At 41.5% G+C, this 18,623-nt stretch overlaps 1 protein-coding gene across 1 annotated transcript in view; it reads right to left on the bottom strand.

The window, feature by feature from the left end:
- The window catches only part of OPN4 (opsin 4), a 43,136-nt gene continuing 24,513 nt past the window's right edge, over positions 1–18,623 (bottom strand). Inside the window, exons 5-11 of the mRNA XM_075258439.1 lie at positions 17,034–17,205; positions 15,886–16,047; positions 15,313–15,420; positions 4,633–4,822; positions 3,263–3,412; positions 2,275–2,343; positions 1–419 (exon numbers count right to left, since the gene is read on the bottom strand). Of these exons, the coding sequence (XP_075114540.1) occupies positions 129–419; positions 2,275–2,343; positions 3,263–3,412; positions 4,633–4,822; positions 15,313–15,420; positions 15,886–16,047; positions 17,034–17,205 (1,142 nt within the window). The 3' untranslated portion in view covers positions 1–128. The remainder of the gene's footprint in view (positions 420–2,274; positions 2,344–3,262; positions 3,413–4,632; positions 4,823–15,312; positions 15,421–15,885; positions 16,048–17,033; positions 17,206–18,623) is intronic.

Below are 18,623 nucleotides of genomic sequence, written 5' to 3'. Positions count from 1 at the left end.
AGATATATTAGCCATATATTAAATCTAACTACCTTTTCTGTAACTATGGTTTGTTTAGCGGAACCAAAAGCAAAGATAGCACAATGGTCTGCCAATGTAGAAACCCAATTCATTACATTTTGTAGGTTTTATGACATTTCATTTGGTGAAGATTGATTCGTGACCATTTCTGGTCCATTTTCTGGTATGGTCTCGATGGTGGAAGAATTCTGCTTCATTTTATCAGTTTGTTTTCTAAGATCTTTCTCCCGATCTTGGCTGTTGGTCCTAAGACCAGGCAGGGTTGAGTTATGTTCTACTGCTGCGTGGCCTCCCTGGTGGTTGCTGTAGGTCACTACAATGCTGGGTATTCTTGATGCTCCTGCTCTGGAGATTGGGTCTCCTTTCCTTTGGCCATAGCCATTCAAATATTTTCCTGCCTTTAAGTTAAAGAGTTAAAAAGAGCTATTAGCATCTGTAAAATACAGGAATTACATCAATATAACTGTGTAGTAGATACATTTCAGTTCTTGAAAAATTACAAAATTTGTAAATCTGCAAACGAATCCATATTTTTATATCGAGGTATAAAGCTGATCTAGTTGAATAACATTTAACTGTATTGTCTGTATCTCTGTTAGTATAGAGCCCCCACTGGTGGCCACTTAAAATGCACACGGTTTGGCCATTATTTTGCACATTTACACATCTGTCTTATCTTCGTCTATATAGTTGCTATCTCAGGATCTATACATAATTCCAATCTGGTATAAATATCTATATATCTTCAAGAAAATAATAATAAAAAAGAAGCAGTTACTTTTTGTATGTTACTTCATTGCCTGCAAATTAATGGTATGGCACATTGATGTACCATTTCATGTGACCACCCCAGGGATATGGGTAAATATTAGAGATGAGCGGACACTAAAATGTCCGGGGTTCGAAATTCGATTCGAACAGCCGCACACTGTTCGACTGTTCGAACGGGTTTCGAACCCCATTATAGTCTATGGGGGAAAATGCTCGTTTCAGGGGTAGGCAACATTCGATCAAATTCTACTTACCAAGTCCATGAGTGAGGGTCAGGCTGCATTCTTCTCCCTGCGCAGCGTCCCCGTGTCCTCTTCTGGCCTTGAATTCACTCTGCTAGGCATCGGGCCTGGACAGAGCCGACTGCTCATGCCCGCACTACAAACGGACATACGCAGTCGGCTTGGCCCAGGCCCGATGCCTGGCAGAGTGAATGAAGACGCCGCAGGGAACCTGCATGGAGAAGACTTCTAAAGGTAGGAGAAGAACCAGCGTTGATTGACAATGTATAGCATTCTGCCAATCAATGCTGGTTCTGCATCGAATCTTAACTTCGAACAGCTAGTAGTACTCGATCGAGTACGAGTATTTTGAATACCGTAGTATTCGATCGAACACCTGCTCGATCGAGTACTACTCGCTCATCTCTAGTAAATATACATTTTTGCTTAATTATGTCATTTAGAAAGTAGGTGGGTGGGTGAGGGGGTGTTAAGATTAGACCAATTTGCTAACAATTCAATTAAATTATGAGCTCTCGGGAGATTAGGGGAAAAGGCTATAGACTAAGCCCTCGTTCACATCTGCGTTCGGTATTCAGTTCGGGGAGTCTGCATAGGGACTCCCTGAATGGAATACCGAACACAACTAGAAGCAGTGTGCATTAAAAGCATATGGACCCCATAGACTATAATGGGGTCCATGTGTTTGCCTCTCACCGCCTGCACGAATCATGCGGACAGGAATGTAGTTTGCAAACTACTTTCCTGTCCGCAGGATCCCTGCGGAGATCTGGCGGCCAGCACACAGACCCCATTATAGTCTATGGGGTCCTTATGCTTTCACTGGCACACCGCTTGCAGTTGCGTTTGGTATTCTGTTCAGGGGCGTCCTCATGTGGACACCCCCGAATGGAATACCAACGCAGATGTGAACAGGGCATAAGCCATTAGACAACGTCTCTAACAAATTTCATGTCAAGTAGAACATTTTCTGAGGTGTCATAGTGGACTCTGTGACCCTCCTGAGTCGAACATTGGTTTCCTCCTAAACTACTATTTTTCCCCATAGACTATAATGGGGTTCAATGTTCGATCGAACAGTTGAGTATTGAGCGGCTACTCAAATCGAACTACGAACATTTCACTGTTCACTCATCTCCATAATTTAGTAATAAAAATGTTTTTTTTTTTTTTTTCTTTTTTTAAGATGGCCATCTTTAAGGCGCACAAACCTGTGTTTAGTGTACCATAAAATACTTACAGTGAGTGGAGAACTACGATCTGAAGGGCCAATTTCTACCAATGAAATGTCGTCTGCATCCATTGAGTTCTACAAAAGGGAAAATAAAACAAGTTTTGATGATTATTACTAAAACGCATTAAAGGGAATCTGTCATCAGATCTCAGCATAACAGCCCGAACCCACAGATAGATTACGGTATGGTCACCTGAATTAACCAGTGTTTTTTTCTTGTGATATCTGTTATTATATTGACTGTGGAGCAAAGAGGAAGAAGAGACAGAAGTAAAATTGATAAGGTCAAAGCCATGTTTACAACTAATTGACCAATATTCTCGGCTACGGTCATCGTCCTAATTTATTAGGCTTAGTGCCAGCAGTAAGGAAATGACACCTGACACACTATGTTGGTATTAGTTCCTCTCTCAACCAAAAAGGAAATACTGACGCACTTTTATTTAAGACAACGGGTGTTAAACAGTAGCAGAAAAAGTAAGACTGCTAACTATAACGTAAGTTTTCATATTCATTCCTGATTGGTATGGAATATATCTCAATCAAACAGAAAAAGTTTAAGCAGTGCCATATATAGCCAGCTACTCCCGGTCCTGCGTGGTGACCTTAGGAGATGTCTTCTGGCAGCAAGCCAAGCATTAGTTTTTCTTGGATGTAGGTGCCATTTTATCATATAACATTATATCAGTTTCAAGCATAAGCAACTATATCTAGCATTCATCTTTTAAGGATAACAATGTTTTTCATACATTACATGATTAGAACCTGCAAAATATTTCAACTTTTTGAAAAAGCCAAGTACTGTACGTAAAATGACCACATCAGATACAAAGGACACATTGGAATAGACTGTTTTGTATACTACTATTAAACTGGATTACAATTAAAAAAAACTTGATCTAACAAACACATACAAATAAAGAATAATAAAGCACACAATGAAAATTGTTCCCATTCTATTAAAATTATACAGAAATTTATATTGCACTTTTACCTTTTCAAAAATTCCAGAATCATGACTTTTTAGCTTTGCTTTAGCTTTTATGTCCTGCTCAGTGGGGTCTTTGCTCATCTCATAGGATATTTGTCTACTAGCTGGTCTGGAGTTCATACTATTAATATCGGCTTCCGTATCAGTCCATCCCTGTAAAATATGTTATAGACAGCAAGTCATGCTGATGTCTGTTCTGTCATTTACAATGAAGTCATTATGAGACACGTAAAATACAAAATTATTAACAATTCTTTTCTTTTGCCGCTAATGCACGGCAAAAATGCCTGTAATTTTCTCCCTTCAGCACACAATGGCGAATAAGCCACTTATATTTTCCCCCACTTTTCTGCCACTTTCCCTAGGCTCCTGCTGACGTCTCTCCCTAAGTACACTGGAAAATGCCTGAATCTAAGATGGCAGAAGGTATTTATAGGGCTGTGACATCACAGGGCTGGCTGGCGGTAGATTGGCTGCACACATGGCATTGTGGATGATCCCGCGTTCCCAGAGTTCCTTACCCCATGTCTTAACATGTGCAACAGCCATCTTAGGAAAAAATGCAATTCGTCACCACGTGAAGAAATCCGGATTCAATGCGAATCACATATTTCCTGAAATTCTGATCAAATTCCACTTAATCAGCTTTGATTAGCTCATCTCTAGTTATTGGAGCAGTAAAATGACTGCTCTTGTCATATATCCTGCGACTTTTAGAACTGAGAAAGGGAATAAAGGAATATCAGCCATGACTGCTCAGTGAGTCCTATCATTGACGTTCCTGTGGGGGCTCAGCTGAAACAATTAAGGAGAAACTGCAATTTGTTTGAAAACTATGGTTTACTAAACTAAAAACCAAAGGGTTTATTTCTAAGTAATTAGGGGAGTGCCCTAAGATGACAAGCTTTCTATGCTGGTACAATGGGGACCCCACTTAGTCCTCAAGAACTTCAAGCAAGAAGGTTCTTTTCACTCTAGTCAGAGATCCTTAGTAGAGATGAGCGAGTAGTATTCAATGGAATACCTTACCGCCATAGGTATGCATGTTATCGGCCAAACACCAAGGGGGTTAAGCACATTGAATATTCAATGTGTTTAACCCCTTGGTGTTCGGGCGCTTACATGCATACCTATGGCAGCGAGGTATTCGATAGAATACTACTCGCTTATCTCTAATCCTTAGTACTGTTCTCTTACACAGGTCATAGTAATAGTAACTTGTAGTATGGAAAATGTCTACTGCATTAGATCTTGAAAATTACGTTTGCTCACCACTAGCCTATCGGTTCTTTAACAGTAAATCTAATCCTGGCTATAGTATGTAAAAACATAACATTTTAAACTGCTGAAATGGTATTTGCAAATTTTCTTACTGATTCACTGTCTGAGACAGAAGGTAGACGACTCTTCAGTTTTGGATGACTACCGAAGTCAGAAGATTGGCTGCAATGGCTGGTAACAGTAGAACGTCTAGATGATGGATAGTTGCTGTAGGACCTAGAGTCTTTGCGGGCTATTCTTAGTATTGGCCGCAGACAGGGAATGTATTTTGCAATTGCCATTCTAAGACACACACAAAAAAAAATCAGACAAATTCAAAATATCGGTATTTGATGAAAATATCAAGGACACTGGTCTCTAATATAGCGCTAACTTTAACCGGTTAAGGACCAGGCCTAGAAGTACATTAAGGACCGGGCCTCTTTTTTCAAAACTGACATGTGTCACTTTAAATGGCAATAACTTTGAGACGCTTTAACTTACACAAGTGATTTTGAGATTGTTTTTTCGTAACACATTATACTTCATGTTAGTGGTAAACACTAATCAATATTTTTGTATTTATTTATAAAAAAAACTAGCAAATTTGATGGAAATTTGGAAAAAATTGCAATTTTCAAAATGTGAAATTCTCTGCTTTTCAGGCAGATAGTCATACCATTCAAATACATGAATAAATATTATCTCCCATATCTCTGCTTTATATTGGCATCATCTTTTGATTGTCTTTTAATTCATTTTGGATGTTACAAGGCTTACAAGTGTAACAGCGATTTTTCAGATTTACAAGAAAATTCCTCAAACTAATTTTTTAGGGAACACTTCAGTTCTGAAAGGAATTATAAAGGCCTATATAATAGAAACCCCCATAAATCACCCCATTTTCAAAACTGCACCCCTCAAATTATTCAAAACAGCATTTGGGATGTTTGTTAACCCTTTAAGCATTTCATAAGAATAAAAATAATATGGAGGTCAAATTTAGACATTTCATTTTTTTTCACTAATACATTCATTTCGACCTAAAATTATCACATTCACAAAGGGTTAAAGGAGAAAATGCATCTCACATTTTGTTATGCAATTTCTCCCATGCACAGAAATACCCCACATGTGGGTGTAAACTGATTTTTGGGCACACGGCAGTGCACGAAAGGGAAGGAGCGACACTGGGTGTTTGAACAGCATATTTTGCTGGAATAATTTTCAGGCACCATGTCGCATTTGCAGAGCCCTTAGCGTACCAAAACAATGGAAACCCCCCAAAAGTGACCCCATTTTAGAATCTACACCCCTCACAGAATTCATCAAGGGGTATAGTGAGTATTTAGACCCTACAGTTGTTTCACAGATTTTACTAACATTGGGATGTGTAAAAGAAAAATTACTAAAATGTCACTTTATCCCCAAAGCTTTCATTTTCACAAGGGGTTAAAGGAGTAAAAGCCCCCCAAAGTTTGTTAAACAATTTATCCTGAATACGGCAATACCCCATATGTGGCCATAATCTGCTGTATGGGTACATGGCGGGGCTCAGAATGGAAGGAGCGCTATTTTGCTTTTGGATGGCAGATTTTGCTGGAATAATTTTTAGGTGCCATGTCGCATTAGCAGAGCCCCTAGAGAACCAATACAGTGGAAACCCCCTAAAAGTGACCCCATTTTGGAAACTACACCCCCCACAGAACATATCAAAGGGTAGAGTGAGCATTTCGACCCTACAGCTGTTTCACAGATTTTATTAACATTGGGACATGAAAATGAAAATTTACTTTTTTTCCAACAAACTGTCAATTTAGCCCCAAATTTTTCATTTTCACAAGAGGATAAAGGAGAAAAAGCTCACTACAGTTCGTTACACAATTTCTCCTGAACACAGAAATGCCCCATATGTGGCCATAATCTATTGTATGGGAACATGGCGGGGCTCAGAATGGAAAGAGCGCTGTTCGGCTTTTGAAGGGCAGATTTTGCTGGAATATTTTTCAGGTGCCATGTCGCATTTGCAGAGCCCCTAGTGTACCAATAAAGTGGAAACCCCCTAAAAGTGACCCCATTTTGGAAACTACACCCCTCATAGAATTTATCTAGGGGTTTGGTGAGCATTTTGGCCTCACAGCTGATTCACAGATTTTATTAACAATGGGACGTAAAAATGAAAAATTACTTTTTTTTTCCAATTAATCGTCCATTTAGCGCCATATTTTTAATTTTGCAAGTAGCTGAAGAATTAAAAAAAAACCCAGAGTTTGTTACACAATTTCTTCTTAACACGGCAATACCCATACAGCAGATATGTGGCCATAATCTGCTGTATGGGTACATGGTGGGGCTCAGAATGGAAAGAGCGCTATTTGGCTTTTAGAAAGCAGATGTGGCTGGAATAGTTCTCAGGTGCCATGTCGCATTAGCTGAGCCCCTAAAGTATCAATACAATGGAAACCCCCCATTGTGACCCCATTTTAGAAACTACACAGGTGACAGTAAACTGGAATTCACCAAGAAGTGACCCCATTTTGTAGGGACAATTTTAGGGCCTCTGCAAATGTGACGTGGTGTCCAAAAACAAAGAATCTAAATCTGCACTCCAAAAGCACATATCGCTCCTTCACATCTCCGTCCTGCTGGGTACCCAAATAGCGGTGTATACCCACATGTATGACACTGGTGTACCCCGGATAACGTACTTAATGCCATATGTGGGTATAAATGGCTGTTTGGGCACAGCCGGGCACAGAAGGGAAGGAGCGCTTTTGGTTTTTGGAGCATAGTTTGGTTTTTGCACGTCATGCCACTTTTGCAAAGCCCCTGAATTGCCAATAAAGTGGAATCTGCAGACATGTCACCCCATTTTGGACACTACCCCACTCATGGGATTTATCAAGTGGTGTAGCGAGCACTTTTAACCCGAGTGTTGCATTTATTTAGTTTCCAGAAATGAAATCACAGCTGATAATGAGAAGTTAAAAATGAAAATTTTCCAGAGATTCGCCATTTTAGTGCCCGATATGTTGTGCCCAACTTATGTCAGCAGAGACACTCCAAAAACTGGTAAGCGGGTATCCTGGGCACAACAGCTTTCAGAGCGTTCATCTCTGATACAAGATGGGCACAACATGTTACGCACTGAAATGACGGATTCCTGGAAAAATTGTCATTTTTCACCTCTCACAATCAGCTTCGTATTCATTTATGGATAATAAGTTATAGCAACACTTGGGGGTTAAAAATGCTGTCTGTACCCCTGGATAAATCCTTCAGGGGTGTAGTTTCCAAAATAAGGTCTCATATCAGGGGATTCCACTTTACTGGCGTTTCAGCTCTGCAAAAGTGTCATGGCATCCAAAAACCAAAGCGTCTGTGCTCCAAAAACCCAATAACCCTTCTTCCCTTTTGCGTCCAGCTGTGCCCTAATATCAGTTTATACCCACATATGACATTACGTCCGTTATCCTGGGTACACCAGTGTCATACATGTGTCATACATGTGGCATAAACTGCAGTTTGGGCGCACAGCAGGGCGCAGAAGCGAAGGAGCGCTATGCGGCTTTTGGAGCACAGATTTGGATGTTTGGTATTTGAACGCCATGTCATGTTTGTAGAGCTTGTAAGGTACCAGGAAAGCGGATTCCCCAAAGGAGTGACCCCATTTTGAAAACTGCACCCCTCAAAGAATTTATCAGGGGGTGTAGTGAGTATTAGTATTGCAGGCGTGACTGCACAGCGGATGGCGAAGAGGGAATATATAAGCTGTGCGGAGAACATTGCAAACACCAAATTCCCTACCAAACACCAATGTCCCAGTAGCTCCTATGATTGGGGGAGTCACTCTGGGGGTCACTTCTGGTGTCTTCTCCCTCATAAGCTGTAAATCTGGGGTGTCCCCTGATATTCGCTCGCACAGCTTATATATTCCCTACCTGCCGCAGCCAGTTGTGTTCTAATAATTTGGCGATTTTTGGGGGGTTTTGCCTTGACATTGCTAGATGCTATAATTTCTTTATTTTTCTGGTGACGCGGCCATATAAGGGCTTGTTGTTTGCGGGATGAAATGCATTTTGTAATGACACCATTTTTGGGTGCCTACAACTTATAGAATACATTTTATTAACTCTTTCTTGCTGGATTAAAAAAAAAAAATCAATCCTGCATTGAGTTTTACATTTTAAATTTTTCACCATGCAGCGTACAGTGTAAGTGACATGTGTCCTTTATTCTGCGGGTCAGTACGGTTACGGCGATACCTCATTTATGTTATTTTTTTATGCAATACTAAATCTGCTGAACAAAAACACATATGGGGACATAAATCAATGTTTTTTGCATCGCCATCTTCTGAGAGGCGTAACATTTTTATTTTTCGGTTGACAGTGTTGGTTGAGGGCTTATTTTTTGTGGGAAAATGTGCGCTTTTTATTGGCACTGTTGTGGGGTGAATATGACTTTTTGATCACTTTTTATAGCATATTTTGTAGGATGAGATGACAAAAAATCATTACTTCCGGCGAGTTTTTTCCGGTTTTTTTTTCAGACGTTCACCGTGTACATTAAATATTATTTCAGTTTTATTGTACAGGTTGTTACGGATGCGGCGATACCAAATATGCATTGCTTTTTTTAATTTTTAGTGCTTTTTTTTATATAATTCATTTTGTATAGAAAAAAGGGATTTTTGGACTTTAGAACTTTATTACTTTTTTCATACACTTTATTTATTTTTTTTAACTTTTTTTTTAACTTTTTCATCTGTCCCTTTAGGACACTTGAATCAGTTGATGCTTTGATGAAAGCATCAGCTGATTCTACACAGTAGCAGACAGGACACGAGCAGGACATGAACCTGCTCGTGTCCTGTAAGCTGCAGAGGAAGTGAGACACATCGCTCACTTCCTCCACCGCCTGGCAGGATCACCAGGTATGTGGGGGCTCCGGTAGTCTGGGGTCACTGGCCAGATCCCAGACTACCTTTTACTGACATCGGCACCCCCCGATCTCGCCGCGGGGGGTGCCGATCCCTTTCAATTGTCGGCGGATCCCTTTCGATCGCGCCGTGATGTTTGACGGCGCGATCGAAAGGGTTAACACGTCCAGTCGGACTCAGTTCCGACTGGACGTTATGGAGGAAGGGGTTAGGTGTTAGTAACACCTAACCCCTGTCCCCCCCGCACCCCTCCCCCCGCCAGAAAGGTACCTAAAGGCCGGACGTATTTCGGCAATAGTCCGGTCTTTAGGTACCAGCACATGAGGCCGTAAATTTACGTACGGCGGTCCTCATGTGGTTAATATTATATGTAAAGATGATCAAAATCTACACTGTTCTTTTGATGTTCTATCCACAAAGATAATGACGTCTAGTTTGGTATACTCCAATTTTTCAAAGTGAAAAGCATTCTGACCGTCTATTGTAGGTTGGACAGTTCACTGGCATAATATTCCAAGTTCATACCACTAGCCCTGTGTATTGTGTTTTTCAAGAAAATTATATAATCATGAAATTTATACACCGAAAATCAATTGAATGTTAGGTAAAACAGTGACTTAAAAAAGGCCACTCCTCCCTCGTTGTTTCAGCAGGGATTGTGTTTCACATGCTGGGCAGCAGATATGATAGTGTCCAATAAGTATGGGGAACTGTAGTAGCAGTAGTAAGTAGCAGCTCTGTGTTGTGTGTGTAAACAGTGAGTAATTACAGCAGTAACTTGCACTGTGTTTTTGAGTAACATGCAAGCAGCATAGCATGTCTGTGAGAGGGGAGAAAAATCATGGGAACTGTGGTCCTTTATATTGGTAATCCCACCCACAAAAAGCTCTGGTAGCATCAAAGCAAAGGTGCTACATACATAACTGAATAATGACATTGAGAAAAACAATTGCTGTTCTATTTCTGAGCTATGGTGGCATCAACTGATAGCCATTTAGTAGTTAATTTCCATATTTTTCATAGGCTGAGAAAATCCCTTTAAGCAATTTACAGTAAATGAGAACTACAATAACATAACCTCTTCTTTATATAGGGTACTTAGCATTGTTTCATCTTAAGTTACTTAGTCAGTCTTTGATGTGAATAATTATAGTTCAACCTATAAGGGAATTCAGAATCCAAAAATAGATGAGATGGTCTCTAATATGGCTCCAACCTTAATGATCTATGTAAAGATGATCAGAATCTACTCTGTTCTTTTGATGTTTTACCGATATTATGTTTTTCATGCTTAAGCAAAATCCGGAGAACTCATTTGAGGACACGGCAGATCTTGTCTCAAGAACTTTAATTCAGCATGCAACTTGTATTATTTCCCATAGTAAAATTCATATTTTTAGATCCTAAGATACCATCTTTTATCCTAAGAAGGTAACAAATAGGTCCAAATTATAAAAGCATGATTTTTGGTTTTCATCTCTTACTCTGTTAGACATGAGCAATTGTCTTTGTTCTGGGTGCCATGCCAAGAAAGATTTTCAGAACACCAGACAGACAATAAGGGGGTTACCTGCTGTGCGAGGCAGTGCTGTAAACAACGTACATTCTCCGGAATTAAAGGAAGGATTGACCTTGAGTGAGATGGATCATAAGTATATAGTCTATGCTATTGTATAGGAAAATATGTCATCCAGTAATGTGTGGTGTTATTCTGCTCGAACCAAATCTAACTACAGATGTGCGAACGTCTCAAGATTTGGGTTTTTGTGGCTCGAGTTCTTGATTTGTTTTAGGTTGAACAAGTTCGGCATGAGCCACAACTTGACTTGGCTTAAAACATTGCGTAGAACAATCTTAGGACTCCTAGAACCTATGTATCTCATTACCAGCTCTCCAAGGGAAACACAGCTGAAGTTATGGTAATGTCATAGTGACTAGAGATGAGCGAACAGTGTTCTATCGAACACATGTTCGATCGGATATCAGGGTGTTCGCCATGTTCGAATCGAATCGAACACCACGTGGTAAAGTGCGCCAAAATTCGATTCCCCTCCCACCTTCCCTGGCGCCTTTTTTGCACCAATAACAGCGCAGGGGAGGTGGGACAGGAACTACGACACCGGGGGCATTGAAAAAAATTGGAAAAAGTCATTGGCTGCCGAAATCAGGTGACCTCCATTTTAGACGAATAGTGGATTTCAAATCCGGGTCATATGAGAATGTGAACTTTGTGACTATGAGACAGGGATAGCTGTACAGGCAGGGATAGCTAGGGATAACCTTTATTTAGGGGGGAATGTTATTAAAAATAACTTTTTGGGGCTCTATCGGGTGTGTAATTGTGATTTTTGTGAGATAAACTTTTTCCCATAGGGATGCATTGGCCAGCGCTGATTGGCCGAATTCCGTACTCTGGCCAATCAGTGCTGGCCAATGCATTCTATTAGCTTGATGAAGCAGAGTGTGCACAAGGGTTCAAGCGCACCCTCGGCTCTGATGTAGCAGAGCCGAGGCTGCACAAGGGTTCAAGCGCACCCTCGGCTCTGATGTAGGAGAGCCGAGGGTGCACTTGAACCCTTGTGCACCCTCAGCTCTGCTACATCAGAGCCGAGGGTGCGCTTGAACCCTTGTGCACACTCTGCTTCATCAAGCTAATAGAATGCATTGGCCAGCGCTGATTGGCCAATGTATTCTATTAGCCTGATGAAGTAGAGCTGAATGTGTGTGCTAAGCACACACATTCAGCTCTACTTCATCGGGCTAATAGAATGCATTGGCCAGAGTACGGAACTCGACCAATCAGCGCTGGCTCTGCTGGAGGAGGCGGAGTCTAAGATCGCTCCACACCAGTCTCCATTCAGGTCCGACCTTAGACTCCGCCTCCTCCGGCAGAGCCAGCGCTGATTGGCCGAAGGCTGGCCAATGCATTCCTATGCGAATGCAGAGACTTAGCAGTGCTGAGTCAGTTTTGCTCAACTACACATCTGATGCACACTCGGCACTGCTACATCAGATGTAGCAATCTGATGTAGCAGAGCCGAGGGTGCACTAGAACCCCTGTGCAAACTCAGTTCACGCTAATAGAATGCATTGGCCAGCGCTGATTGGCCAATGCATTCTATTAGCCCAATGAAGTAGAGCTGAATGTGTGTGCTAAGCACACACATTCAGCACTGCTTCATCACGCCAATACAATGCATTAGCCAGTGCTGATTGGCCAGAGTACGGAATTCGGCCAATCAGCGCTGGCTCTGCCAGAGGAGGCGGAGTCTAAGGTCGGACCTGAATGGAGACTGGTGTGGAGCGATCTTAGACTCCGCCTCCTCCAGCAGAGCCAGCGCTGATTGGCCGAATTCCGTACTCTGGCCAATCAGCACTGGCTAATGCATTGTATTGGCTTGATGAAGCAGTGCTGAATGTGTGTGCTTAGCACACACATTCAGCTCTACTTCATCGGGCTAATAGAATGCATTGGCCAGCGCTGATTGGCCGAATTCCGTACTCTGGCCAATCAGCACTGGCTAATGCATTGTATTGGCTTGATGAAGCAGTGCTGAATGTGTGTGCTTAGCACACACATTCAGCTCTACTTCATCGGGCTAATAGAATGCATTGGCCAGCGCTGATTGGCCGAATTCCGTACTCTGGCCAATCAGCACTGGCTAATGCATTGTATTGGCTTGATGAAGCAGTGCTGAATGTGTGTGCTTAGCACACACATTCAGCTCTACTTCATCGGGCTAATAGAATGCATTGGCCAATCAGCGCTGGCCAATGCATTCTATTAGCGTGAACTGAGTTTGCACAGGGGTTCTAGTGCACCCTCGGCTCTGCTACATCAGATTGCTACATCTGATGTAGCAGTGCCGAGTGTGCATCAGATGTGTAGTTGAGCAAAACTGACTCAGCACTGCTAAGTCTGCATTCGCATAGGAATGCATTGGCCAGCCTTCGGCCAATCAGCGCTGGCTCTGCCGGAGGAGGCGGAGTCTAAGGTCGGACCTGAATGGAGACTGGTGTGGAGCGATCTTAGACTCCGCCTCCTCCAGCAGAGCCAGCGCTGATTGGTCGAGTTCCGTACTCTGGCCAATCAGCACTGGCCAATGCATTTCTATGGGGAAAAGTTAGCTTGCGAAAATCGCAAACTGACAGGGATTTCCATGAAATAAAGTGACTTTTATGCCCCCAGACATGCTTCCCCTGCTGTCCCAGTGTCATTCCAGGGTGTTGGTATCATTTCCTGGGGTGTCATAGTGGACTTGGTGACCCTCCAGACACGAATTTGGGTTTCCCCCTTAACGAGTTTATGTTCCCCATAGACTATAATGGGGTTCGAAACCCATTCGAACACTCGAACAGTGAGCGGCTGTTCGAATCGAATTTCGAACCTCGAACATTTTAGTGTTCGCTCATCTCTAATAGTGACATTTTTATACTTTAGGGTCTCTAAAGACCTCAGAGTATAATAGGTTGAGGCTCAGGGCTGGTATAAAAAACACAAATAAAAAAAACTCCTCACTGTGTCATCACTTTTCTGGTGACATCTGGTGCTCTTGTGTGCAGCCTGGGGGTCACCGCTCATGATGCTCGATGTGCCCAGGTAACTACTGAGGCCCAACTAAAGATAAGTTCAGGCCAATGACATCACCAGGAGAGCGCTAGACGCTGAAAGGAGGCCCAAAAGAGGTAAGTGAAGAAGAAGGTATGTATGAATGTTTTTGTTTTTTTACATCTCCCCTGGGCCTCCACTTATTCTACCCTATGAATCTCCATTTGTTTGTGTAGTGCTTTGGGCTGGTGCATAGTGCACAGAGCGAAGAAACCAGGAGCCATGGTGAATGCTGCATGTGGTGATATCCATGGGAGATAGTTCCTCAGTGTTGAACCTCCAAAAGTTTGGGTTTTCACAAACTTTAAATTTTTGCTAAATTTGCAAGGAACACCATAGGGGACACAATGGGACATTATACTGTGTGGAGAGATGACAATGGGACATTATACTGTGTGGAGAGATGGCAATGGGACATTATACTGTGTGCAGGGGCCACAATGGGACATTATACTGTCTGGAGAGACTGCAATGGGGCATTATACTGTGTGCAGGGGCCAATATAGGACATTATACTGTGTGGAGAGACTGCAATAGGGCATTATACTGTGTGGAGGGGCCATTAGGGGACATTATATTGTCTAGAGGACACTGTGGGACATTATAGTGTGTGTAAATGGGGCTTGTCCTTGTAGTATTGGTGGAATAAGTTAGGGTCAGCTATACAAAATTGCTGGAATGTCCATCTGATCTAATAGCACTAGGCTGTTGGCCACCATGATACACTGTATGACCGACTCCTTATAATACCTTAGGTTGGTTTCCCCACGGTGGGACTATTAAAGGATTAAAGGGGAAAAAAACAATGTCTATGAAAGTCCAAACTTTGAGAAGCATCAATGGACATTAAAAAAAGGATGTCAATCATAGTTTTCCTCTGCAGACTTTCTGCTTCAATTATACCTATAGGGAAACCACTGGCATTTCCATATATATAGTCATTCTGTGATTTCCAAAAACTTGATGGTTTTGGAAACCTCAGCATTTCCGCTGCAGGTATTTTTCTGCAATTTTATTCTAGAATCCCATCCACTTTGCAGGGACTAAACGCCTTGATTTTTGCCATGTGGGGCCCCGGCCTAAAAGTAAAGAACTTAATGTACCCCCTATTTTACCTTTTCACCCAATTTGTGTTTCAAAGTCCTACTGCATGCTTCAAATCTTACAACCACACTTGACTATCTGTGTTTTGCTATTATGGAGCTCATAAAAGCATTCCCTATACAATAGAACATACCGTACCTATATTTGGGATGAGTGATGGCATAGATAATGGGATTGTGAATGGCAGATGCTTTTGCAATCACAGCAGGTACGGAGTTCATGTACGGAGTTAACATATTTGCATATCTGTGGGAAAACAAGAACACATAAGGAGGTTAATGTATTATTACAAATTTGCAAGAATGTGTAGTTCTAACATTGTATATATTATATACTGTATATACACAATATGACGTTGTGTATATGATAAAATGTTAATATTAATAGTTTGATCCTGAGTTGAAATCATCGAATATCACATATGCATACGGAATAAAAGATTGCGGTTTGACTCAAAAATTGTAGGTGCATTATGCCACTAACTGCCCTTATATCAGCATATAAATGGACTAGAAGAACGGTCATAAGACATCCAGATGTAAAGCTTAATATTCTATTTCCATTATCCCAAAGCGCTGTCACAATTGTATTTAGGTCCCTTGACCCTTTCACTTTCATTACATCTATAATGATGGCATCAGTTGTAGACTACACTGTACATGTTAATACGGGAAAATTATAATAGTGCAAAAGTCCTCATAGTGGCATTACCCAGCAAAGGCCACCAGAGCCACAGCTGAATAGGGAGACCATGAAATCACGTAGAGGAGGATGACGATCAGCGCAATCTTTGCCATCTTCCACTCGTTCTTCATTTTCTGATACTGTTTCTGAGATTCTTTGTTGTCATCTGAACCAATTTTGTGAACAGCCCTGCAAAGGACAATGTGACAATAAAACTCAAACTATGTATAGTTTATTTCCCATAAATATTCATAATTCTGCTATGCAGACAACCATGGCCGTGTTCATTGTGCTATCCTTGTATTTCAATGGGTCCGTACACACAATTGTGAATTTCACGGTCCCGTGTGGGGGCTGCAAAATATAGAACAGGTTCTATTCCTGTCCTATTTGTGGCCCTTGCTTCCGTGGCTCTTATTCATTTAATTAAAGGAGCCGTGGAAACATTGCATGGGCACGGGCAGCACATGGGGGACATCCATATATATAGTGTATAATATATATATATATATATATATATATATATATATATATATATATATATATATATATATATATATATATATATATATATATATATAATTCACAGCAAGCCGATTTCACACGGTTATCTGCAACCAGCCTTACACTTGAACTTTGACCAGGGGCGTAACTACCAGGCTTGCAGCTGCCATAGGGCCCTGGACATTAGGGGCCTGGCGACACCCGCTACCGCTGCGTTTTTGTTTTTTTTAAAAGGTCATTACTGGCTGGAGTTACTCCAGACGTTAACTAGCCCTATTTACTTACCGATCCTGGCAAGAGCTGGGATCGGTAAGTAATGTCATGTGATGTCATGTCATGTGATGTCCCGAACGTCATTGAAGATAGCCGACACCACCGAGGACTGCATTGGAGCCAGGGATAGGTAAGTAACAGTGTTTTTTATGTTTGTATTCTCCCCTGGGCCTCCTATTATTATACTCTGGGGTCTGAAAAGATAGAAATATAGTTACTTCAAAAATTGGTGATGTGTTCAATATTTATTTCACCTGCTGTGAGACATTTAATTTAATAACCTTAAACTGCAGTGATATATCTTTGTCCATATATGATGCTTGAGGGTCAGACTACAAAACTCATATGTGTGTGTAGTCCTGGCATCAATTGCATTGCCATAGACAGAACTGAATCACCTGTTAGTATTCTTGATGGCCTTGAAAATAAATATGTAGCAGTAGATAATGACAAAAAGGGGAATGAAGAAGACAAAGCAGAAGAGGAGCATTGTGTATGCTCTAACCGATGGCGTGAAGGTCATATAGTCCCATGTGCAGGAGGTGAAGAGTCCTTCAGGAACATAAGCGCCTAAAACAAGAAAAAGTTTTGTTGATTAATTTTACTAAATTAGTCTCTGGATGTCTTTAGCTCCAGAAACCTCATCACTATGTCTAGGGTTGAGCGATCGGGATTGTAAAAGATCGGATTCTGATTGGCGATTGAGTAAATTTCACGATCGCAATCGGAATTCGGATCCCGATCTTTTCTGGCGAGATCGAGGTTGGAGATTATCTCAAGATCGGCTCAACCCTAATCATGTGTATATCATTAATAGGGTTGAGCGATCGGGATTGGGAAAGATTGGATCCCGATCAGCGATCAAGCAAATTTCACAATCCGGGTCGGCTGGAAAATAAGCAAAAATCGGATTTTAAAAACGATCCTGAAATTTCACGATCGGCTCAATCCTAACTGTCACATCCAGCATAGTTTTACTTGACATTTATTACTAACATGTAAACTACACTTGTTCAATGTATATAATGGGTTTTTTTTGGCTTCTATGATAAGATATCTTGCCAAATTAAACACTGCTACATCTGTAGCATACATGATGGAATAAGTTCATAATTATACTTGTAGCAGAACTTGTTCCAAAGGCCTCATTGAAATTGTTACTAATGCAGACATGTCTCTCATAAGATATGTAAATTCATTTTCATTTAGTCAGCCCATAAAAGTATAGGAAACACCATTGTGACTTTGATCATAAAAAAAGGTTTTTGGTGAACAATGCGTTGCTTTATCTCAGAAACTAGTTAGGGCGGGTTCACATCTGTGTCCGGTCTCCACTTTGTGGGTTTCTGTCTTCTGCCTGAGAAAGAGATGGAAACCTAGCAGTCAGTGTCCGCCCGTGAGCGTCTTCTCGTCTCAGCGGCGTAACCGTTTTTTTTTTTTTAACCAGACTTTGTGTCTGGTTAAAAAAAAGAAAATTGCCGCAGAGACTAGATGATGCTAATGGGCGGACACTTTGCAAACCCATTCAAATGAATGGATTTGAAAACTGACTGCCGATTTCCTTCTCCTGTCCAGTTTCTTGAGCAGAAGACGGAAACCTGCAAAGCAGAGACCGGGCGCAGGTGTGAACCCGCCCTTACTCCTAATCTTTAACTAGCTGCTACCTTCAAACATACTAGTACTTTAGGGATGAACGCCTATTCCACAAACTGACCTAGGGCTCGTACACATCTGCGCCCGATCTCTGTCAGATAGTGTCCAGCCGTGAGCGCCAGGGAGCATTTTGTGCTCTCTGCGGTGAAACTGGTTTTTTAGGTTTTTTTTACTGCACACAAAGTCCTGCATGTCCAACTTTGTGTCCAGTTCAAACAAAACGGTTTCGCCGCAGAGACCACAAAACACTAACGGGCGCTCACGGCTGGACACTTTCCAAATGGGTTTGAAAAATGAATGCAGGTTTCCGTCTCCTGTCCGGTTTTGGGCAGGAA

The sequence above is a fragment of the Leptodactylus fuscus genome, chromosome 10 (assembly GCF_031893055.1).
Source record: "Leptodactylus fuscus isolate aLepFus1 chromosome 10, aLepFus1.hap2, whole genome shotgun sequence".
NCBI classification, from domain to species: domain Eukaryota; kingdom Metazoa; phylum Chordata; class Amphibia; order Anura; family Leptodactylidae; genus Leptodactylus; species Leptodactylus fuscus.
The sequence above is the reverse complement of the archived record's forward strand: the minus strand, read 5'-3'. Positions and strand labels throughout refer to the sequence as shown.